Source organism: Bombina bombina, chromosome 2 (genome assembly GCF_027579735.1).
Source record: "Bombina bombina isolate aBomBom1 chromosome 2, aBomBom1.pri, whole genome shotgun sequence".
Lineage (NCBI taxonomy): Eukaryota > Metazoa > Chordata > Amphibia > Anura > Bombinatoridae > Bombina > Bombina bombina.
In genome coordinates, this window is record NC_069500.1 from 883,702,501 (window position 1) to 883,727,789 (window position 25,289).

Consider the following 25,289-nt stretch of genomic DNA (forward strand, 5'->3'; position numbering starts at 1 on the left):
ACCAGGCAATGCTTCTCTGAACAAGAGTAACAACAACGCCAGACGATCATTTCGGCCTTCTGTGGGCCTCGTCAGTGAGGTGCAGTCGCATCTCTCTAAGGGCATGTGTGCAAGGAGTCCACGTCTGGCTTCCCCTTTTACTCTTAGGGAGACCCAAGAGCAATTTGCATAAATATAAAAAGAGAAAGAGATGCACTCAGCTGAGACAGAACAAAAGCTAGAAAAACTTCGGAAACGTACGTCTGGGGTTTGTTGTTTGTCTTGTTCAGAGAAGAATTGCCTGGTATTTCGGTGTTGGACTGTCATTGGGCAGGATCAGACTGATATGCTTCAGGATATTTTTTCTCTGTGAAAAGGCATAGTGTGCAAAAAGAGAATGCACCCTGAGTGGCACTGGCCTTATGGACAAACACAGAAGTTTTTCTAGCTATTGTTCTGTCTCAGCGAGTGCGTCTCTCTATTTTCTTGATTTTATGTAAATTACTCTTAGGTCTCCCTAAGAGTAAAAGGGGGAAACCAGACGGTGGACTCCTTGCACACATGCCCTAGACATATGCAACTGCACCTCACTGACAAGGCTGAAACGTACGTCTGGGGTTTGCTGTTTGTTTTGTTCAGAGAAGAATTGCCTGGTATTTCGGTGCTGGACTCTCATTGGGCAGGATCAGACTGATATGCTACAGGATATTTCTTCTCTGTGAAAAGGCATAGTGTGCAAAAAGAGACTGCACCCTGAGTGGCACTGGCCTTGTGGACAAGCAAAGAAGTTTTTCTGTCTCAGTGAGTGTGTCTCTCTATTTTCTTGATTTTAGTCACCATTTTGAAAGTTGGTACTCTTACATAATGAAAAAAAAAATTCAGATCCAAAACTGGCCTGAATTTTCTTACTTTGGGACAATGAATATATTTGAATAAAACCCCAAACCCTGTTCCTGAAACGGAACTGGCATGATTACCCCTGAAACTCCAGGTCTGAAACACACTCAAGGAAAGCCTGAACCTTTACTGGATTTGCTGGAATGCGTGAGAGAAAATATCTTCTCGCAGGAGGTCTTACTCTGAATCCTATTCAGTACCCCTGAGAAATCTAAATCTGCCCCCTACCAGCTGAGCTGGAATGAGGGACGCACCTACATGCGGACTTAGGGGCTGGCTTTGGTTCCTTAAAAGGCTTGAATTTAATCCAATTTGAAGAAAATTTCCGATTGGAAACAGATTCCTTGGGGGAAGGAATAGGTTTCTGTTCCTTATTTAGTCGAAAGGAACGAAAACGGTTAGAAGCTTTAGATTTACCCTTAAGTCTTATCCTAAGGCAAAAAAAGCCCTTCCCCCAGTGACAGTTGAAATAATCAAATCCAACTGAGAACCAAATAACTTATTACCTTGGAAAGAAAGAGATAGCAATCTAAACGCAATCCCCTCGTTTTCATATGAGACCTCTCCAGCTTTGTGTGCTGAACCAATGGTGCAGGGTTTTTTCAAGGATATCACATTTAATATCCTTAAATCCCAATGTTCGACTATCTCTGACTTGGTGGTTAAATCACCATCGTATAGTTCTAGGGGCCTCTTTTGTTCGTCCAACCTGGACTGTGATCTTAACAGATGCGACTCTTTTAGGTTGGGGAGCTGTTTGGGGATCTCAAGAGGCGAGATTACCAATCAAGAGGCATATATGTGCAGCCACCATCAGCCACCAATCAGCAGTTCCTGAGCCTACCAATATATAATTTTCAACAAAGGATACCAATAGAACAAAACAAGTTAGATAATAGAGGTAAATTGAAAAGTTATTTAAAATCATATGCTCTATCTGAATCATGAAAAACAAATATGGGTTTCATGTCCCTTTAACTTTCTGAAGGTTAGGTCCGGGCTTGGCCAATCCCAGGAGCTAGAGAGTCATTGTTCCTAAAACACCTGCGTCAGAGAACCTCTCATGACTTAACCTAGCATATCTCTTAAGATGACAAAAAAATAACCACACCATTAAAGGGACATGATACCCAACATTTTTATTATTTTAGATGATTCAAATAGAGCATGTGATTTTAAACAACTTTCAAATTTTCTTATTTTATCCAATTCGCTTCATTCTCTTGGTATCCTTTGTTGAAGGATCAGCTATGCAATACTGGGAGCTATCTGAAGACCCCCTGAGGAAGGCCCCCTCTGAGGAAGCGTTTTTTGTGAAACGCGCGTCAAGGGTACATAGGAGCTGCTTCGGCTCTCTTTTTCGTTTTTTAATTAGCTTACCAGGATTATGTAAAAACTAGTCTCTTATTATTTACTCATATTAATCTCAGCCCAGCAGTAATAAATATATGAGTAATCTTAATACAGCCCTTGGATTGTAAGGGCTTAGTTTACCTTTCATATTAATTTGCGGGCTATTGACATCAGTGTATTATCTTACAAGACTTGTGAATATTACCTCCTGGTTTAAGCGTTTTTAACTTAGTCTAAGCATATGTATGAATGATTGTTCCTAGTTATTTCAATAAAGATTACTAGTATGAATGGTATGGAATAATATTCTTTGTAACTCATATCAGTTCTGCAGAGTTCAGGAATAATTTATTCGCAGAGCCTAACTTCTTTCACTAAGTTGTATACTTATTTACAATTAGGTTTCTAGTTGTTAGCTATCTGAAGACATCTGGTGAACCAATAAAAAGAAGCATTTTTGTGCAGCCTCCAATCAGCAGCTAGCTCCCAGTAATGCATTGCTGTTCATAAGCCTACCTAGATATGCTTTTCAACTAAGGAAGCAAGTGAATGAAGCAATTTAGATAATAGAAGCAAATTGCAAATTTGTTTAAAATTATATGTTCTGTCTGAATCATGAAATAAAAATGTAGGGTTTCATGTCTCTTTAAGGATCACACTTGATTTTCTCCAGTACCATGCAGCCCAACACATCTTGTACAACTGTTTTCTAATGAGGATTCCATCTTACCTCAGAATCCTCTGTATTGATTACTGAGGAGCTAGAATATAAACGCTTTTGTTTCTCTTATATATACTTGAGTAAAAGTAATTTCTAATTTTCATATGCCATTCATGCTCAAGCACTTTGGAGACTAAGTTAGCAGGTACTCACTCAAGCTGTAAAACTTGATCTTCCATGAGCGAAATAAGAGGAGAAATAACAATTCCAATACCACAAGTGTAAACGGGAGCAAACTGATAACATAAACTCTTCCCATAACCTAAAGTAAAAGAAAAACGGGAGTAAAACATAACTAAAAGTGTATATGTTAGATGTCATTGCAGTTGTAAACGTCACTATATGTCAGTTACAACAAAAGCATTAAACGGAACACAAAGCATATCTAAAACACTGGAGGGAAAGATGGTTAAGTAATTTTCCTAGAAATATATCCATATCATCTCTGCAATATAATACGATTAACGCGTGAAATGGGGGAGGGGGATAACATACCAGTCGCCATGACAACAAGGTTGTCCCGTCTTTCTTTTAAAACAGAATAGATGACTTTCCACTGAACTCTAGAAATATAAATAGAACATCATTGAGACACTATCCAAATATTTTTTTTATCATTCACAGTATAGGACATTTAAACATTTAGGTGCTGTTTACTTGCAAAAAAAATTAAAGTAAAACATATTTAAATATACAAATAAACAAAAAATATAAGTATAATTTGAGCACTTCTTCCTATTTCTTGGTGAACATTAGCAAGAACTACCTATCAAGCAACAAGCATTACAAGGAGGTAGTGACCAGCCAATAAGCATTAGTTATCATGTACACAGCTGATACCATTTCAGTTTAATCACTTTTTTTATGAAAAAACATGTTCAAATTTAAAATCTCTCTTATGGGTGACAGATTTTAAGTCCCCTGAAAAGAAAAAAAAATTAGGACCAGGGGTGAAATTCTGTGCTTCACGATTAAAGGGCCATGATACCAAAAGGTTGAAACACTTGAAAGTGATGCAGCATAGCTGTATAAAGCGGACTAGAAAATATCACCTGAACATCTCTAAGTAAAAAGGAAAGATATTTTACCTCAAAAATTCCTCAGTAGCCACATCCCATTGTAAAAGACTTCTAAGCAGCAAATCAGTATGTCTGTCCAGGGACAGCTAAGGGATTCAGCCTTGTGCACTCATGTTATTTCCCTATTCAGTTTAAGGAAATTTACTATGAAATCTCATGAGAGTTAAGTGAAATTTCATGAGATCACAGTAAGAGAGTTCATGACCTCAGCACTGCTGATGCTGATTGGCTGCTGTTCATTTCTTCATTTTTTTTACCTGCAGCTGAGCAACAACTGAAGTATATTTTTTTTACACAGAACTTACTCTGCTGAGCTGAGGAAATTGTGAGGTAAAATATCGTCTTTTTACATAGAGATGCTCAGGTGATATTTTCCTGTCAGCTTTTTACAGTTATACTGCATCAGTTTCAAGTGACTTAGCATATGAGTATTATGTCCCTGTAATGGGATTTTTCCAAGCTACAAAATATGGTATATGTTTAATATAGGTCTGTGATTATGAGTGTGGATAGCCTGGGGTGTCACACATTTTGGCAGAAGGTCAATATCCAATATTTGTCATAGTATTCTGAGCATAACGCTCTTTATCTTGTACGGTGTTTTGTGACACATTTGGTAATATTACAATAACATTAGACCACTCAAAAAGGACTAACTGCATAAGTACTAAAAACATTCAATTAGTATTAGTGCTCAGTAAATCAACTAGCCAAAAACACAACAGAAACAATGGAGGCTCAAATCAGCACTTTTACTATTACTTCCCTGTGAAAAAAATTACACTTCTATATGATTCAGTTTACAGAAAAACACCATAACACAATGATTCCTTACAACTAAAAATGGTTAATAAAAGTTTAGCTCAACCCTGATTTTTATGTTTTTGTTGCTCTGTCTTTGCTGTTTGATTAACATTGTGTAAAGATGGGCCAGCTCCTAAGCTTACATTCGTGCTTTTTCATATAAAGATACCAAGAGAAGAAAGAAAAATTGATAATAGGAGTAAATTAGAAAGTTGCTTTAAATTACATGCTCTATCTGAATCATGAAATAAAAAAATTGGTTTTAATATCCCTTTAATTTTGACTTTACTGTCCCTTTAATGCCATTGCTCCCCTGCAAATCCATGTAAAGAGAATCAACCCATACTAGGTTTCATGAAGCTCACTGAATAGAAGATTGTTTGGAGTAGAATAGACCTGCACAAGGATCTAAGGATAAGGAGGGAAGGGCAAGCATTACACATTAAATATAAATGCTATTGTTTTAGTTAAATACAACTTTAAATTGTTATTATTAAGGTAATAATTTTTCTTCTTCCAATAAAGTACAGTTGAAAAGTTGATCAAATATGAATGATTAACCTATTAAGGTGCTTGGTTACGAGTGGAGCTCTATTTATCGCTCCCAATTGTGCGTTAACTGAGCTAGAAGTAAGCTTTTTGTGTGTGTTGAGTAGCATACTTATTACAAGTTAAAAGTAAAAAGTCTTCACTCAAACGCTAACCCAACGTGCACAAAAAGAACAGCGCAAACACCGTCAACACCTTCCAGGAACATAGGTGTTGACGGTGTTTGCGCTATATGAAGGTCTGAGGGATGTACCTTTGCGGACTGACAGTGTGACTTTGATTGATTGCGGATTGGATTCCTTTTTTCAAGCATTGGTATGTTGCGAGTCCCTAGTTACAGGCCTTGGTTACCAACATATTGGGCGTGGTAGGTCTTACTGACACGCACACTCTATTAGACGATTGGCAGATTATACACGCTTCCAGACGATTGGTTGTGTAACGAGATACACATTTGTTTTATTTATTTTTGTACACATGTAGGTTTCTGTTGTTTTGATGAGCGCGATTGGCACTGATCACTCCAGTGATCCAGGGGGGGTGTTTTATGAACTGTCAAGATTGGCTGTTCTCTTAGGGGAGATTTTCCAGGTGCCTGTTAAAAGGCCGTATGTTTGCACTGTTTGTTTGTCAGAGGAAGGGACTGGTTCTGTCCCGAAACATCACACTTTAATAAAAGTTTTTCTTCTTGTCACAGATGTCGCCAGACCAGTGAGTGCTTCTTTCACAAACTATATATATATATATATATATATATATATATATATATACATACACATACATACACACACACACACGTATATATATACTGCATATAAATACATACACACATATTTAGACGTGTATGTATGTATGTATCTCTATGTTAAAAGCCCTTTGCATATCTTTTATTTTTTTCTAACACCAGAGACCTCATATCTTTCAGCCCTTATAACTTTTTGGGGCCATATTTTTTTTTTTAATAATTATCATAAGAAAACAGTTGTACAATATAGTGTTTTAAACTTATTTTTCATGTGTTTTGTGACACTTTTGTTTCGTGTAACAGTTAACCAGAGCTCTGAGGTTGCGGTTCGCATTTACTTTCAACTTGTAATACAAGCTATCCTTCCAATCCACGCAAACAGCCGTGACAAACGAGATATCGCTCGAGGGAAACAGTGCACCACTAGTAATCTGGCCCTAAACTTTAGATGAATTAGTGCCCGGTTTTAATAATCCTATTAAAAACAAGGGCACTTTAATTCATCAAAATTGACATTTCACTGTCTTCTTCTAAAAACTTAAAATTATGCTTACCTGATCATTTTCTTTTCTTCTGACGGGAAGAGTCCACCGCTGCATTCATTACTTTTGGGAATTCAGAACCTGGCTATCAGGAGGAGGCAAAGACACCCCAGCCAAAGGCTTAAATACCTCCCCCACTTCCCTCATCACCCAGTCATTCTGTCAAGGGAACAAGGAACAGTAGGAGAAATATCAGGGTGAAAAAGGTGCCAGAAGAAGAAACTAAATTAAAGCTGCCTCATCAACAAACGCGGGTGGGGAGCTGTGGATTCTTCCCGTCAGAAGAAAAGAATATTATCAGGTAAGCATAATTTAAGTTTTTCTTCTTAAACAGGAAGAGTCCACAGCTGCATTCATTACTTTTGGGAAAACAATACCCAAGCTATAGAGGACACTGAATGCAAAGAAAGGACGGGTACAGAAGGCGGCCCCTTCGAAGGGCACCAAAGCCTGAAATGACCCATAAAAACTGAAAAGCAAAATAACTGCCCACCAGTTAAACAACCGGCATGCCGTGCTGGAGACCACTCAAAATCCTTAGATTTCACTGAGCACAACACCCCCAAGGAGCCAAGTCCCACAGGCTCCCAAATCGCACAAACTTTCCCCAAGGAAAGCCCCCCACCTACCCCCGAAAGGGGGAACCGAGTACCCAAAAAGAGATCCAAAGGACCGACATAAAAGGGTAAGAAACCCCAAAGACAAAGTGAAACGAATGTTGTTACAGGACAACCACCCAGGGAAAAGAACTCTCTATACAGTCCATGTCCCAGGAAACACTCCCAACCTATGAGAGAGCGATCGCGAGGAAGAACAAAATCCATCCACAGATCCCCTGACACAACACCATAAAACCTATGGTGCACCAAGGAAGCCAGGAGCTCCCAACTGAACCCTAGTCTAGCAGACACAACTGCTTAAACTAGCCACCTATAGGTAGGAAAACCATATCAGGACCGAAGGAAAAACACAGAGCTCACCGACAGGATTGAAAAACCAACTGTCCCAGCAGAAAAAGAGGGCTCTCTGAAACACAGAACCCCAACTGACAGAACTTGTGAGTTCCAGCTCCCAGCAGCAAAGCTGACTAAGTCAACAGGGACCCCATACCACAGAGAGTGCCGAAGTAACGACGGTAACTCCCAACCAGGAAATTTCAGACCCCAGAAGACAACCAACATTAGCAGCAATGCAACCAATGGAGGAAAGAGCACCCGAACTCCCCACCAGGGAGGATAGTAGGGACAACAAAAAGAACACGATCAGACCCAAGAGAGTAGACAGATCCCCAACCTCTCCTCCAAGAAACGGACACAACCCAAAAAAGGGCTGGCAATGTCAACCACAAGAAAGAGTGTAGGTCCCAAGAGGCAACCACTCATTGGATAACCACTCTGACCAATTACTAGCAGCTGGCAAGCTACCACGAATCAATGATAGAAATATAAAGCTTACAAGCACACAATCCAAGTGCAAATAGCTGCAGCTGGTTTCAAACTGCAAAACTTCTGCTTGCTAGGCAGCAAAGCTAACCATCAGGCTACTACAGCCGGCTCTACATGCTCGGGTTACACAACCATACACAGATCCCGTCTCTAAGAAGAAACAATCCCAAAAGGGAAGATAGGGCACGGAGCTACCACAATACCCTAGACCAAAGCCAGGCCCCCTGACATCCCACACGTAGGAGGGGAAGAAAGGAATCCTCGAACGAGAAGATAAGGAGCCACAGGGTCCCTAAGGAAACTGTATACTTCCCCAACTGTAGGTAAGGCGAAGAGACCAAAGAAAATGGTGAAACAATACCATTGAGTAATAACCCAATGGTCATTATTAGCAGCTTAGATAAGACAACAACCCACCTTAAATGCAAATGTTGCCACTGGCGACAACCGAAGTTCCACCTGAAAGGCTTCAAACTAACCTTTAGGCAGAAACCAAATATCTCATGAGAGTTAAAAACCAACTCCCTGAAGGGAAAAAGCGAACGCTTTAAACCCTAAAGTTTGAAACTGAACCACCCAGGTCCGAGTGCAACGACCCGGACCCCAAAATCTCAGACAAAAGACATGGCCCTAAGCCAGACCCCCCCCCAACCGGGGACAGGCCGTACTTCTTTAGGAACCACCAAGTTGCCTCATACGGAGAAGGGCATTCTAGGTAGCGCCTACCACACCCCAATGTCCTTGAACATTGGACACTCGTAAGAGATTCAGATCAAGATCCTAGAAGACATCAAGCCAGGCCTCCGAGATGACAATCTGCACTCGTAGGGAGATCTGAACCCTGAACCCTCTGCTTGCAACCCCAGAAAACCAAGAGGTCCTAGAGGTTCGAGTGCAACACTCCAAGTGCAGGGACCCCGGAGTTTACCTGGGACAGGGCTCCATATACATACTACGACAGCTGGATTCAACCTTAGCCATGTGGGCAACTAAGCTACCCACTAGGATCTTAGTTGTAGGGCCAAAAATCCTCACAGAATCAGTCTCCCAGAAATCCCTGTACCAGGAATAACAAGGGCAACCCTACCATTACCGCAAAGAAGCGGGTCAGAGGCGGTCGCCGGGGGAAAAAAAGGGAGACACCCAACCCCTACGCTACATCTTATGAGAACGTACGAAATACAGAAAAAGGGGAGAGACGGACATACCCGAACTCACAGAATCAGCTGACCAGACCACTCAAGAGGGAAAAAAACAGTCCCAGCAATCAAGGGGCACATGTTACTGGGTCACAAGGAAACATACACCAGTAAAATACCAAGATTGAAACGAAAATCGTCATCCAAACTGGTACCCCAACTGTCCAGTGGTCATCCGAGCCTCCAAACCCCTTGGGAATGGAGAACTTTGGTTCTGAGGACAAACCTCCAGAACCCACGAGGAATCAAACGAATCCCCACATAAGGACCTATACAATCCCTCCGATACTCCGTTCATCGAGGACGAGGAGCAAGTTGACGTATAAAAAACTAAAGCACCCCCTCAAGTAATGGATAAACATAAAACGAACACTCCAAAAAAGTGAACGACTCAACACCCAACAGTATAACCAGCACACCGGCACCACGTGGGTGACATGAACCCTAAGGAACACCTGAAACTGTCCAAGACACAAGAAAAAAATCAAAAACAAACTATAATCCTAACTAAGTTCTGATAAAGAAAGCACGCAGCTTCCATGGAAGTGCACACGCGACCACAAAATCGCAAGTATCCGTTCCAGATAAGGAATGTTCCCAAACCGGAAAATTATACCAGACATGACCTTCCTAAAACAAATCAAATATATCTGAACTGGATTAAATAAAATGAAGGCAGCACCCTTCATTGCGCCCAAAAAAAACGACACACCAACTAGACCAAGCCGATTAGAGGCCCAAGCTCAGAACTGGAACAGATACTTAAAGAAAGAAAAACACGATAAAGACGATAAAGAGATTGCTTCATACCCACACGTCTAATCCAGTTTGCCGTCCAGCACAGAAGATTGAGGGATCCCTCGGCCCAGTAGGGCGGGAATCCTCCAGCACCGCCAAAACATGCCTTAACAAAACACGAAGACGTGACAGTCTATAATGGAAGGCAAAATGTTTCCCCGCCGGGTCGACGGTGGGGCCCCTGAAGCCTCAGAGGCCATCACTTCCCCAGAAGGTCTAACTGACTCAGGTGATCCTACGCCCACGAACCCCGGTTAACAGAACACGAACAGTATCTTAAAAATACCTCACAAGGGAGATATAAAATGTGCCAGCGCCATATATATGGCCAAGCGGAACTGTGCTGTAACCTCTGGAGGAAACAAGCCGCCTTCCGGAGAAGGAGTAACGGCCATAGGGACACCTGCTTGCGTAGCAAAAGAAGGTTCTGGGGCACGCGCCTCCCGGAACATAGGGTCCTCAGGGGCGAATGGCTCAACGCACTCTAAATTCCCTGATTCGGGGATGAGAGTACTCTAGAACGGCAATCAGAACATAACTGATGGGCATGGATAACCCTGGTCATTTCATACTCTTCGCAAGACGTGTACTCCAAATCGGAGATATCAGTCTCCAAAAAATCAGAATCCTCCATAACTTGGGGATTGCAAATATGGACAAACACTAACGGCATCTTACACCTCCAATGGCTGGGGCACTCACCACCTCCTGTGAACCAGACAATTAACGAACAGACTCTCTGCATCGCCACTCGGTCAATGTGCGGAAATGGAATACAACGTTACCACACCCGGTCATGCGATGCATCATGTAAGCCAAAAAAACACGCCAGTCCCTAGGATTGCGCAAAATGATTAAGTAGACCGTTATGTCCGAAAAGCCAAGAGCCCAAGTACCACTACACAATAGCAGACAAAATCACATAACAAACATGATTGCAGTCCCCATCTGTTCAATAAACCCCCTCAGGAGATATTAACCCTTGATTCCATAAGATAAAGGAGTCCCACTGGGACCCTGACTTCTTTCGTTTAACATAACATTCACATATTGAAATAAAATGAAATTATCTTACCGGAATCTATGCCGTGGAACAGGAACACGGTCCTTCAAGTGTGACAGATAGTAGCTTTTCTTCTGACATGGACTTGAGTAAATGAAGGCAGGCAGCGAAACTCGTCAACGCTGATTGCCCAGGAGCTGTTAATATGAGTCGGGATGGTTTCGCAGAAAGACTCTCCCTGCATCTCCGGACTCTAACTTTCACCCATGCTCTCACTGAGAGGCTGACAGGATTACTTAAAATTCCAGTCCCATTTCGAAGAGTACTACCCTCCATGAGAGACTATCTTCAATCTTCTGACACTTCTCTGCCAACCTCCTGAGACAAAAGGCAAAGAATGACTGGGGGATGAGGGAAGTGGGGGAGGAATTTAAGCCTTTGGCTGCTGTGTCTTTGCCTCCTCCTGGTGGCCAGGGTCTGAATTCACAAAAGTAATGAATGAAGCTGTAGACTATTCCCGTTTAAGAAGAAAACTTACTTATTAATCTTGAGAGCCGCTCCAGCGATTCCCCCTGCCATCGGAAGCCTCTTATGTCAGAAATTACGATTCCGGCTTCCTCCAATCACGGCTTTCCCCTCGGGGGGATCATGGCCTGAGGCAACGCTGTAATTGGAGGAAGCGGGATTCGTCATTTCGGACCCGCGAAGAGGGCTTGCAACAGGCGGAGGTAGCGCTGCAGCGGCTGTCAGGATTAAAAGGTACGTTTTTGAAGAAAACGAGTGAAATGTCAATTTTGATGAATTAAAGTGCCCTTGTTTTTAAAAGGATTATTAAAAAATGAGCACTAATTAATCTAAATTGACCTTAACTTTAATGCCCTTTTTCTTCCTTTCCTCACCCTTCCACCAACTACTCACATCATGTACAATTACCGAAATATACCAATAGGTGATCTCACATACTTCTGGAATATACGACAATTAAGGGAAAAACAAGCTTTAAAAAGGATTGTGTATATGTATACAGCAGAATTACTATCAAAGTCACACACACTTGGTTCTTCGTATCACTTTCATCTTCTCAGTGCAGAAGATGCCAGGGGACCTTCTCAGATTTAGTTGCACAGAGTGAAGTACAACACTCCACATTTTTCATTGCTTCCTGCTGTGAAAGCAGAATGTTGATGTCTATCTTCAGGTAAAACATGTTTTCATGCAACAGCAGACACAATCATCTATGGTAATAAATAGGGATATGCTGATGTGAAGGAGGGAGGTGTCTAATAGAACCCTTATCTCCTCATCTGTACTACCTAATACAAGTGAGCTCTCATATGGAAGAGAGGAAGCCCCTCTTTCAAATTAGAGATCATTGTACTTCTAGGGTAGGAAGGAGGATATGTCTTTCAACATGAACCACCAAGAGGGTCCATAAGATACAATTTTTGCAAAATAGGAGTCACTTCATTGTGATATTTACCTCCCTAATACATTTACTGTATGGGGGAATAGTGGCTACAAACACACAAAATACAGCTCAAAGGGAAGACAGGATTACTAGTAGGGATGAGCAAATAGTTCTAAAAATTCGAAATTTAAAACGAATTTTGATACATTCGTTCGAATCGAATTTTGAATGTTTATATAACATTCTAACATTCTATTTTCTAATTTTCATTTTCGAATTTTTCAATAAGATTCGAAAATATTCGTTCGAATAATAGAATGTTTAGCTATGTATTCATTCAATTTCTAAATGTAATATTCGAATTCGAATGTGACATTCAAATTCGAATGTGACATTCGAATTCGAATGTGACATTCGAATTCGAATGTGACATTCGAATTCGAATGTGACATTCGAATTCGAATGTGACATTCGAATTCGAATGTGACATTCGAATTCGAATGTGACATTCAAATTCGAAATAGTATTTCTAGTTTACAACTGTTTTTAATAAATGTGATATTCGATTCGAATGTGATATTCGATTTGAATGTGACATTCAAAATAGTATTTCTAGTCTAATACTGTGTTTTATAAATGTAATATTCAAATTTGAATGTGATATTCTATTCGAATGTGATATTCGAATTTGCAATAGTGTTTCTATTCTACAATTGTGTTTTATAAATGTAATATTCGAATTCGAAAGTGACATTCAAATTCGAATGTGACATTAGAAAACTGTAAATAACATTCAAAAATCGAATTTTTAAGAATATTCGTTCTTATCAACATTCTATTATGTAAGTCGAATTTCTACAATAACATTCGTTCTAACATTCGAATTCGAATATAAACACATTCGCCCATCCCTAATTACTAGTTTTCAAATAATAAGTGGTTCCCATAAGAATTGCTCACCTGTCTATGCACCCCCATAAAAGCACTACAATGGCCATGTGAAAAAATGAATGAGAAGTCAAACGATCAAGTAGCTATGAGGTGATCGTCATGGTAACATTGATCACCAGTAGAATCAGAGGTAAAATAATCAAGGGAATATGTAGCTTTCGCTGAAGCCACCTCAGTATATAAATAGAGATTAGACCCTTCACTGGAAAGAGAACAAACTCACAAGCTATATTCATAATATAGTGTTAAAATGTTATATCTATGCTACAAGACCCCTTACCCACTTTGAATCCTTGTTCACTCAGGCTCCTCCCCCAAGGCACACAATCTCCAAAATATATAAAATGTTGGTACAAAATCGACCAGGTCAGGTGCTGGGATATATGGAGAGCTGGGAAAGAGACTTAGGGAAAATTATACTCCCTCAAACCTGTTCACAAATATTCCAGTGTACCATGAAATCTTCAATCTCTATGAGTATCCTGGAAATAAACTTCAAAATACTGCATAGGTGGTATTATACACCAAAGAGACTCCACAGATTGTTTGGAGGCTCAAGGAGCCGCTGCTGGAGATGTGGCCATGTCGGAAGCGACATGGCACACATGTGGTGGTGGTGTTCCTCCATACGTAATCTATGGACACAAGTCATTGATGAGATAGAGAAAATTATGGAAACACAACTACCCTTAGACCCTCTGATATGGCTTTTAAATAAACCTCCAAAGCTGAAACATAAACCCAAACTAAAACTCCTTACCTTGATGGTGAACAGCGTTAAATTCTTGATAGCTAAGAATTGGGGAGGGACAGAGGCCCCTTGCATGCTGACCTAATAAAGATGGAGGAATCCCACTACTTAAAATACGACAAAATGACCCTTTACGCAGAAATAGTTGAAATATGGGAGGGTTACCTTAAATCCAAGCAGGAGGATGGACACAAACCCAATGCTCAGGGGGATGAGTAGAGGATAGTGTATAATCACTCTCATACATGGGGCGGTATTCGGAGTGCACTCTGAGAAGGCAACATTAGTTCTTTACCTGTCCACGCTTGTATTGCGTTGATATTACAGAATGTTGTAACGAATTCAGTTTCTTTGTCACAACTTGCACATTCCTAGGTTATGACTTATGATTTACGATTGTTAATGTTTTGTTGTATTGTTACGCACAGAGGAGCACAGGACCAAGAACATTGGGAACGTGTGCTCCCATATTATATGGAAAATGATCAGCCAATGTATGTGTACCCCACGGAGCTGCGTCTCCGCACTCTGTATTGAATTTCTTTTGAAAATAAAGCTGGTTTATAAAAAAAAAAAAATGCTAAAAACAACTGTTGTACAATTAAGTATCATGAAAGGTAGATGCAAAATAAAATTCCTAAAATGTTAAATACTTACGGCTTAAAGCTTGAATGGCCAAAGTAAGTCTTCAAACATGCAACTTGGTCTGCATTTGGCTGAGGTACAGATGCATCTGTTCAGAAGCAAAAGAACACAAAATCATATACTTAATACATGTTTGAATTATTGACAAGCAAAAAATTCTTTAATGATATATCGCTCACCTATGGTAATTTGAGTGTAAAGCAAGCAACAGATAATTACTATAAGTTGTCTGAGGATGTCTGGAATGAAGGTAACAGCTAAGCCTGATTAACATAAGGGCTACAAAATCATCTCTAAAAAGCTTCATGTTCTTGTAAGCACTGTTGCCAAATATTATTAAGAAGTTTAAGACACATGGGGACTGTAGCCAACATCCCTTGCCAAAAGAGGTAAACTGACCCAAGAATAATGAGATTGTTCGAATGGTGGAGAAAGAACCAAGGAGAATTTCAATACAAATCCAAGCCGTCATTGAAACTCCAGGTGTAACAGTTTAAAGTCGCACCATCCGTCGCTGTCTGAATGAAAATGGGCTTCATGGTAGAAGACCTAGGAAGACCCCACTTCTAAGAGAGAAACACAAAAAAGTCTAACTGGAGTTCACCAAAATGCATGTTGACAAGCCACAGTCCTTCTGGGAGAATGTCCTTTGGACAGACAAAACAAAAGTAGATAGCAAATCACAACTCCATGTTTACAGAAGGAAAAAAGAAGCTTTCAAAGTAAAGAACGCCATCCCTACCATGAAACAGAGGAGGTTCAATGATGTTTTGAGGTTGCTCTGCTGCCTCTGAATCTGTGCAGGGCACAATGAAATCGAAAGACTATTAAAGGGACATAATACTCATATGCTAAATCACTTGAAACTGATGCAGTATAACTGTAAAAAGCTGACAGGAAAATATCACCTGAGCATCTCTATGTAAAAAAGAAAGATATTTTACCTCACATTTTACCTCAGCTCAGCAGAGTAAGTTCTGTGTAAAAAGTTATACTTCAGCTGCTGCCCAGCTTGCAGGTTAAAAAAAAAAAAAAAGAAATGAACAGCAGCCAATCAGCATCAACAGTGTTGAGGTCATGAACTCTTTTACTGTGATCTCATGAGATTTGACTTAACTCATGAAATTTCATAGTAAACTTCGTTAAACTGAATAGGGAAATAACATGAGTGCACGAGGCTCAATCCCTTAGCTGTCCTGGGACATACACTCTGATTTGCTGCTTAGAAGTCCTTTACAATGGGATGTGGCTACTGAGGAACTTTTGGTAAAATATCTTTATTTTTTACATAGTGATATTTTCTAGTCAGCTTTTTACAGCTATGCTGCATCATTTTCAAGTGTTTCAACATTTGGGTATCATGGCCCTTTAAGGCATTCTGGAGCAAAATGTACTGCCCAGTGTAAGAAAGCTGTGGCTCAGTCACAGGTCGTGTGTTCTCCAGCAGGATAATATCCCAAAACATACCTCAAAAAGCACCCAAGAATGGATGACAAGAAAATATTGGACCATTTGTGAAGTGCCCTTCTATGAATCCGGAACTGAATCCCATTGAACATCTGTGGAAAAGGCCCCCATCAAACCTGAAAGAACTGGAGCAGTTTGCTCAAAAACAATGGGCCAAAATCCCAGTGGAAAAGTGTAGAAATTATATTCAGAGCTAGAAAAACCATTTGATTGCAGTTATTGTCTCCAAAAGCTGTGCTACAAAATATTGGGTTGAGTACCAATATTTTTGTCTGTGCCATTCTCATTTGTTTTACTGTATAAAATAATATGTTAAAGGGACATAAAACCCAATTTTTTTCTTTTATGATTCAGATAGAGCACGCAATTTTAAACAACTTTCCAATTTACTTCTGTTATCAAATGTTCTTAGTTTTCTTGTTATCCTTTATTGAAAAGCAAGGATGTAAGCTCAAAAAGTGTGCCCGCGCCTGCAGCACTATATGGCAGCAGTTTTGCAACAATGTTATACAGTAGCAGGAGCACTAGATGGCAGCACTTTTTCCTGTCATGAAGTGCTTCAGGCATGTGCACGCTACCTACCTAGGTATCTCTTCAACAAAGAATAAAATGAGAAGGAAGCAAATTTCATAATAAAAGTAAATTGGAAACTTTTTTTAAACTTTATCTGAATAATGAAATAGTTATTTTTTATTTTAATAACGATCACTTCATTTGAATAACTCATCCTGTTGGTTTACTTAGGATTGTCCCACAGACCACAAGACAGGGAAGTTGCAGCAGTTGCTGGTTTGTTATACAATAACTATTGCTATTTACTGTTAAAAAACATTTTTTTTACATGGAATTAAACCTTATGCATTAATTTTGTGGATTTCAGAAGTATTTTTTTAAAATTTATTGCATCTAAAAGACAGCTTTTTACTTTTTATTATAGTATTTTTTTATTTTATTTTTGTAAAATGGATGTATTAATAGTTTAATACTTGTTAAGTTTGTCACTTGTGCACACATAAAGCAGAGGGAGTTGTTCTCATCAGGCAGTCAGCAATCAAGTCCTTAAGGTGACAGTAAACACTTTGAGACTAAATTAAAATGCATAACTATGCACTCCCTTTTTGTCCCATAAGATTTGATAAACTCTGTTTCACACCCAGCTTTTTAGCACTAATATAGATATTTAAGAATGTGGCACCATATACCTTAATAAACAAATACAACAAGATTTGGAATAATATTCTATATGCAACTGACGAGTAGATCTTCTGCCCCACCGTACTTTATTTACTACAAGGTCCAAAAGCCGCCTCTCTATATTTATAATGTGCTCCTGGAAACTCATATTAGGATATCTGAAGAGGTCCAATAATGGCCTCCATTAATTCAAAGGAGTGAAGTAATGGTGAGGTGTCCAGTCGTTGAAACGCGTAGAGCCAAGATAAATAAGAGCATTTTATTATGTTTTAATAAATATTTGTTTTTTACCACAACAAGTATTTTTGCTGCCTTTTTGGAAGTAATTTCAAACTACACAATACGTTCTGAGGAGCCGGATTCCGAAATTTATCGGAGTGAGTATATTGCACTTTTTATCAAGCAAAAGATTCAATTACCTGCAGTGCAATTTTCATTATCCACAGACACAAACACAGTGTGGAAATTGGGAAAGTTGAGACAGAAAAACCTTTCGAAGAAGCTGAACTCTGAATTTTTCGGAGTGAGTATACTGCACATTAATTTGTTGTTAACTTCTGCAAATCACAAGCCAAGTTTTTCTTTCTTCAGTGTGTACGTCCATATACACGAGATTCAAGATCAGCGCCTCTATATATTCGATTCACGTCCAATAATGCTTATTGCTTGTTATTGTGCTGTCTTTTTATAATCCTCCTAATTATGTAAGATGAGGAATATTGTTGTGTGTAAAGAGCATGGAAGTACCAGTTTTCTGTACAATTTGTGTGATACCTATATATTTGCTCAGTTTCTACTTTAGCGTGCAGACATTCTGTTTTTATCGCATTAAATTTGTTTTGCTCCATGTGCATATTATAGATGATTGTATTGGGGTTTTTTTACCCATTCACCGCAACAGGAAAGTGATCTACTAATACTTTTCCCAATAAAAGATTTGTTTTGCTGAGTTATGGTATACCCACCTAAAAAAGCTGAGAGGTTTAATGCTTTGAGGTTTCTGTCTGGCCCCTACTTATAGGAATAATCTTCAGTGGCGTGTGTTATGCTGAGACATGAACCAAGATGCTTTTAGATCATATTGCATCATCTCGACTTCAAACTGCTGTGTGTATTGACATCTTATATATTTATATATGTATCTTCTATTTAATATCAGATCTATTCACACTATAAACTGTGTATCTCACCCCATTCGTCATCCTCCTCTTCTTCCTCTATACCTTCATCCTCTTCTTCTTCTGCAGCTAAATTTAACGCTTTATCTTTCATAGCAATATCTGAATGAAGAGGGTTCATTCCGGCATCAACATCTGGGCTTTGGTCCAGGTTCTCTACAGACTGAATTTAAGAATTTGCAAATAATTGAATGTGTAGTACAAATTTAAAGTGTTTACTGTTTAACACACTGCACAAGCATACATTAATTCCACTTATATACAACATGTTTCTGCCATCTTCCCCCTTTACAAATTCTATTTACTTAAAGGGATAGTAAACCCAATTTTTTTTCTTTCATGATTCAGAGAGAGCATGCAATTGTAAGCAACTTTCTAATTTACTCCTATTATCAAATTTTCTTCCTTCTCTTGCTATCTTTATTTGAAAAGCAGAAATGTATGTTTAAGAGCCGGCCCATTTTTGGTTGAGAATCTGGGTTGCACTTGCTGATTGGTTAGTTACATTTAGTCATCAATAAGCAAGTGCAACCCAGGTTCTAAATAAACAATGGGCTGGCTCTTAAACATACATTTCTGCTTTTCAAATAAAGATAGCAAGAGAAGGACGAAAAATTGATAATAGGAGTAAATTAGAAAGTTGCTTACAATTGCATGCTCTATCTGAATCATGAAAGAAAAAAACTGGGTTTACGATCCCTTTAAACAGACTTCCCTACCGTCTTTATTGTAATATTTTACAATAAAAAAAAAAAAAAAGGTCTTACTTTAGATTTTAAAACTTGGGCTATTTAATATCCACGTGTTAATATATTTTGAACAGAAATATAACTTATTACCTTTATTGTTTTTGCTTATTTTTTAATTATTTTCTTATGGGCTAGTTATAGTTGTAGATGAGTGTGACTGTGTTCCCTTATTTTATAATTATAAATACTGTACTTGAATTTGATTAAAGATAGGCAGAACATAACTATAAAAATCAAATGCTAGTGAATATTACAAGAAAAGAAAAAATCAAAAAAATGTTAACAATTACCTTAAGCATTTCAATCTCAAGTTCTTCATCACTTTCAATTTCGTACGATAGATCCTTTTCCTCTTCATTATCAATTAAATCCTGTGTAAGGAATATGTAAAATACACCAAACTGAGGTCAAAGTTTTCATAAAATAACTAAACATTTTTATGCACCGTTAGGATTGGGTCTAAATCAAAAGTCTCACCTTGGTAAATTAGATTTGACTGTAGCAGTGTCTACTCTTTCCGAACACTCAAATTCATAACTATGCTCATTTGCATTGTCCTACGTTAAAGGGACATTCCAGTCAAAATTTAAATGCACATAGATGAATTACATCTTTTAATAGAAACATAATTGCAATATACATGTATTGTCAAAAATGCTTCTAGTAAGAGTTATCACTGTTTTAGTGTTAACATTTTTTTTTCTGCACGTGCATGTGAAGCATAGCTAGATATTCTCAGTGCACCAGCATTTTAAATACTGCAGCTGCTCAGAGCGCCAAAGAGGGTTTGTATCATGTCAGCAAATTAACATATTGAGTAATTACCAGATGGTACAAGCACCTTAGGCTCTCTAAGCAAGTGATGTGTTTACAATGCTGGTGCACGGTGCATACTTAAATACACTTTTGAAAACATAATTTATGCTTACCTGATAAATTCCTTTCTTCTGTAGTGTGATCAGTCCACGGGTCATCATTACTTCTGGGATATTACTCCTCCCCAACAGGAAGTGCAAGAGGATTCACCCAGCAAAGTTGCATATAGCCCCTCCCCTCTACGTCACCCCCAGTCATTCGACCAAGGACCAACGAGAAAGGAGGAACCAAGGGTGTAGTGGTGACTGGAGTATAATTTAAAAATAATTACCTGCCTTAAAAAACAGGGCGGGCCGTGGACTGATCACACTACAGAAGAAAGGAATTTATCAGGTAAGCATAAATTATGTTTTCTTCTGTTAAGTGTGATCAGTCCACGGGTCATCATTACTTCTGGGATACCAATACCAAAGCAAAAGTACACGGATGACGGGAGGGATAGGCAGGCTCTTTTATACAGAAGGAACCACTGCCTGAAGAACCTTTCTCCCAAAAATAGCCTCCGAGGAAGCAAATGTGTCAAATTTGTAAAATTTGGAAAAAGTATGAAGCGAAGACCAAGTTGCAGCCTTGCAAATCTGTTCAACAGAGGCCTCATTCTTAAAGGCCCAAGTGGAAGCCACAGCTCTAGTGGAATGAGCTGTAATTCTTTCAGGAGGCTGCTGTCCAGCAGTCTCATAGGCTAAACGTATTATGCTACGAAGCCAAAAAGAGAGAGAGGTAGCAGAAGCTTTTTGACCTCTCCTCTGACCAGAGTAAACGACAAACAGGGAAGACGTCTGTCGAAATTCTTTAGTTGCCTGTAAGTAAAATTTTAGGGCACGAACTACATCCAGATTGTGCAGAAGACGTTCCTTCTTTGAAGAAGGATTTGGACACAAGGATGGAACAACAATCTCTTGATTGATATTCCTGTTAGTGACTACCTTGGGTAAGAACCCAGGTTTAGTACGCAGAACTACCTTATCCGAATGAAAAATCAAATAAGGAGAATCACAATGTAAGGCTGATAACTCAGAGACTCTTCGAGCCGATGAAATAGCCATTAAAAATAGAACTTTCCAAGATAACAACTTTATATCAATGGAATGGAGGGGTTCAAACGGAATGCCCTGTAAAACTTTAAGAACAAGATTTAAACTCCATGGTGGAGCAACAGTCTTAAACACAGGCTTAATCCTCGCTAAAGCCTGACAAAAAGCCTGAACGTCTGGCACTTCTGACAGACGTTTGTGTAACAGAATAGACAGAGCTGAGATCTGTCCCTTTAATGAACTAGCAGATAAACCCTTTTCTAAACCTTCTTGTAGAAAAGACAATATCCTAGGAATCCTAACCTTACTCCAAGAGTAACCCTTGGATTCACACCAATATAGGTATTTACGCCATATTTTATGGTAAATCTTTCTGGTAACAGGCTTCCTAGCCTGTATTAAGGTGTCAATAACTGACTCAGAAAACCCACGTCTTGATAAAATCAAACGTTCAATTTCCAAGCAGTCAGCTTCAGAGAAGTTAGATTTTGATGTTTGAAAGGACCCTGTATCAGGAGGTCCTGTTTCAGAGGTAGAGACCAAGGTGGACAGGATGACATGTCCACCAGGTCTGCATACCAAGTCCTGCGTGGTCATGCAGGTGCTATCAGAATCACTGATGCTCTCTCCTGTTTGATTCTGGCAATCAATCGAGGAAGCATCGGGAAGGGTGGAAACACATAAGCCATCCTGAAGTTCCAAGGTGCCGTCAGGGCATCTATTAAGACTGCTCCTGGATCCCTGGATCTGGACCCGTACCGAGGAAGCTTGGCGTTCTGTCGAGACGCCATGAGATCTATCTCTGGTTTGCCCCAACGTCGAAGTATTTGGGCAAAGACCTCCGGATGAAGTTCCCATTCCCCCGGATGAAAAGTCTGACGACTTAAGAAATCCGCCTCCCAGTTCTCCACTCCCGGGATGTGGATTGCTGACAGGTGGCAAGAGTGAGACTCTGCCCAGCGAATAATCTTTGATACTTCCATCATTGCTAGGGAGCTCCTTGTCCCTCCCTGATGGTTGATGTAAGCTACAGTCGTGATGTTGTCCGACTGAAACCTGATGAAACCCCGAGTTGTCAACTGGGGCCAAGCCAGGAGGGCGTTGAGAACTGCTCTCAATTCCAGAATGTTTATTGGCAGGAGACTCTCCTCCTGACTCCATTGTCCCTGAGCCTTCAGAGAATTCCAGACGGCACCCCAACCTAGAAGGCTGGCGTCTGTTGTTACAATTGTCCAGTCTGGTCTGCTGAATGGCATCCCCCTGGACAGATGTCGCCGAGAAAGCCACCATAGAAGAGAATTTCTGGTCTCTTGATCCAGATTCAGAGAATGGGACAAGTCTGAGTAATCCCCATTCCACTGACTTAGCATGCACAATTGCAGTGGTCTGAGGTGTAAGCGAGCAAATGGCACTATGTCCATTGCTGCTACCATTAAGCCGATTACCTCCATGCATTGAGCCACCGATGGGTGTTGAATGGAATGAAGGGTGCGGCAAGCACTTTGAAGTCTTGTTAACCTGTCCTCTGTCAGGTAAATCTTCATTTCTACAGAATCTATAAGAGTCCCCAGGAAGGGAACTCTTGTGAGTGGAACGAGTGAACTTTTCTTTTCGTTCACCTTCCATCCATGTGACCTTAGAAATGCCAGTACTAACTCTGTATGAGACTTGGCAGTTTGAAAGCTTGAAGCTTGTATCAGAATGTCGTCTAGGTAAGGAGCTACCGAAATTCCCTGCGGTCTTAGTACCGCCAGAAGAGCACCTAGAACCTTTGTGAAGATTCTTGGAGCTGTAGCCAATCCGAATGGAAGAGCTACAAACTGGTAATGCCTGTCTAGAAAGGCAAATCTTAGATACCGGTAATGATCTTTGTGAATCGGTATGTGAAGGTAAGCGTCCTTTAAGTCCACTGTGGTCATGTACTGACCTTCTTGGATCATGGGTAAAATTGTCCGGATAGTCTCCATTTTGAATGATGGAACTCTTAGGAATTCGTTTAGGATCTTTAAATCCAGGATTGGTCTGAAAGTTCCCTCTTTTTTGGGAACCACAAACAGATTTGAGTAAAACCCTTGTCCCTGTTCCGACCGTGGAACTGGATGGATTACTCCCATTAACAATAGTTCTTGTATGCAGCGTAGAAACGCTTCTTTCTTTGTTTGGTTTGTCGACAACCTTGACAGATGAAATCTCTCTCTTGGAGGAGAGTGTTTGAAGTCCAGAAGGTATCCCTGAGATATTATCTCTAGCGCCCAGGGATCCTGGACATCTCTTGCCCAAGCCTGGGCGAAGAGAGAAAGTCTGCCCCCCACTAGATCCGATCCCGGATCGGGGGCCCTCAATTCATGCTGTTTTAGTGGCAGCTGCAGGCTTCCTGGCCTGCTTGCCCTTGTTCCAGGACTGGTTAGGTCTCCAGCCTTGTCTGTAGCGAGCACCAGATACTTCTTGTTTTGGAGTAGTGGAAGTTGATGCTGCTCCTGCTTTGAAATTCCGAAAGGAACGAAAATTAGACTGTCTAGCCTTAGGTTTGGCTTTGTCTTGAGGTAGGGCGTGGCCCTTACCTCCTGTAATGTCAGCGATAATTTCTTTCAAACCAGGCCCAAATAAGGTCTGTACCTTGAAAGGTATATTAAGTAATTTGGACTTAGAAGTTACATCAGCTGACCAGGATTTTAGCCACAGTGCTCTGCGCGCTTGAATGGCGAATCCGGAATTCTTAGCCGTAAGTTTAATTAAATGTACTACGGCTTCCGAAATGAATGAATTAGATAGCTTAAGTACTCTAAGCCTGTCTGAAATGTCTCACCATAGTCCTCTCACACATCCTATCTAGTCGTTGGGTGCAAGAGAATGACTGGGGGTGACGTAGAGGGGAGGGGCTATATGCAACTCTGCTGGGTGAATCCTCTTGCACTTCCTGTTGGGGAGGAGTAATATCCCAGAAGTAATGATGACCCGTGGACTGATCACACTTAACAGAAGAAAACGCTGTAGCTTTTATTAGAAGCATTTTTACTAATACATGTATATTACAAAAGTGCTTCTGTTCAATACCAAAATGCACCCATGTGGTTTCCAATTTTGGCTGGAACATCTCTTTAAATAACTATAAAAAAAAAACAATTGAACACATTGTATAAAATCTTCAGGCTCTAAAGCAAATATCATTCGTAATCAATCAGGTTTCAAATAAAATATTAAACCAAACGTATTTATCTGTATGGCTTATCTAATAAACATACACACATGCAGTATTTTACACTAGAAATAATAACCTATAGAAAGCTGTTCAAATACTTATTATCATTTTAGATGTTAAATGGGCATAAAATATCTTGTTATCTATTCTTGCAATAGATTAACAAACTAGGTGATTGTGAAAATATTTTGAAGGCTATATGTAATTTGCTGCTATTGTTTTTCAATGGAAAAATTCCATCCACTATTTGCAATATTGGTGGAACCAATGCAGACTTGCAGCTGGAGTAGAAATAATTTGCCACTGTCATTTTGTTAGCAAAAATTACATTGCTTTGCTGTTCCTTATCTGATCATCTATGCTGAGTCCAACAAGGAACAGATATGTGGCAGGGTTAGATTTGTGAAGTATGACATGAGCTCTTCCAATTTCGAAAAATGGAAATTCCTTAATGTTAAGACAAATGATATGAAACCCAAACATTTTCTTTTGTGATTCAGAGAGAGCATACAATTTTTTTTAAAAAGTTTTCAATTAACTACTATTATCAAATTGACTTTGTTCCTATAGTATTCTTTGCTGAAGAGATACCTAGGTATGTGTCTGGAGCTCTACATGGCAGGAAATAGTGCTGCCATCTAGTGCTCAAGTAAATAGATAACATTGCTGCAAAACTGCTGACATATAGTGCTTCAGACACGTGCCCACTCCTGAGTCAACATC

The 25,289-nt window shown here is 39.7% G+C and overlaps 1 protein-coding gene across 1 annotated transcript in view; it reads right to left on the minus strand.

Moving 5' to 3' along the window:
• The window catches only part of WRN (WRN RecQ like helicase), a 377,656-nt gene that overhangs the window by 234,947 nt on the left and 117,420 nt on the right, over positions 1 to 25,289 (minus strand). Inside the window, exons 10-14 of the mRNA XM_053700137.1 lie at positions 19,748 to 19,828; positions 18,721 to 18,871; positions 14,882 to 14,957; positions 3,446 to 3,513; positions 3,104 to 3,212 (exon numbers count right to left, since the gene is read on the minus strand). Coding sequence (XP_053556112.1) covers positions 3,104 to 3,212; positions 3,446 to 3,513; positions 14,882 to 14,957; positions 18,721 to 18,871; positions 19,748 to 19,828 — 485 coding nt within the window. The remainder of the gene's footprint in view (positions 1 to 3,103; positions 3,213 to 3,445; positions 3,514 to 14,881; positions 14,958 to 18,720; positions 18,872 to 19,747; positions 19,829 to 25,289) is intronic.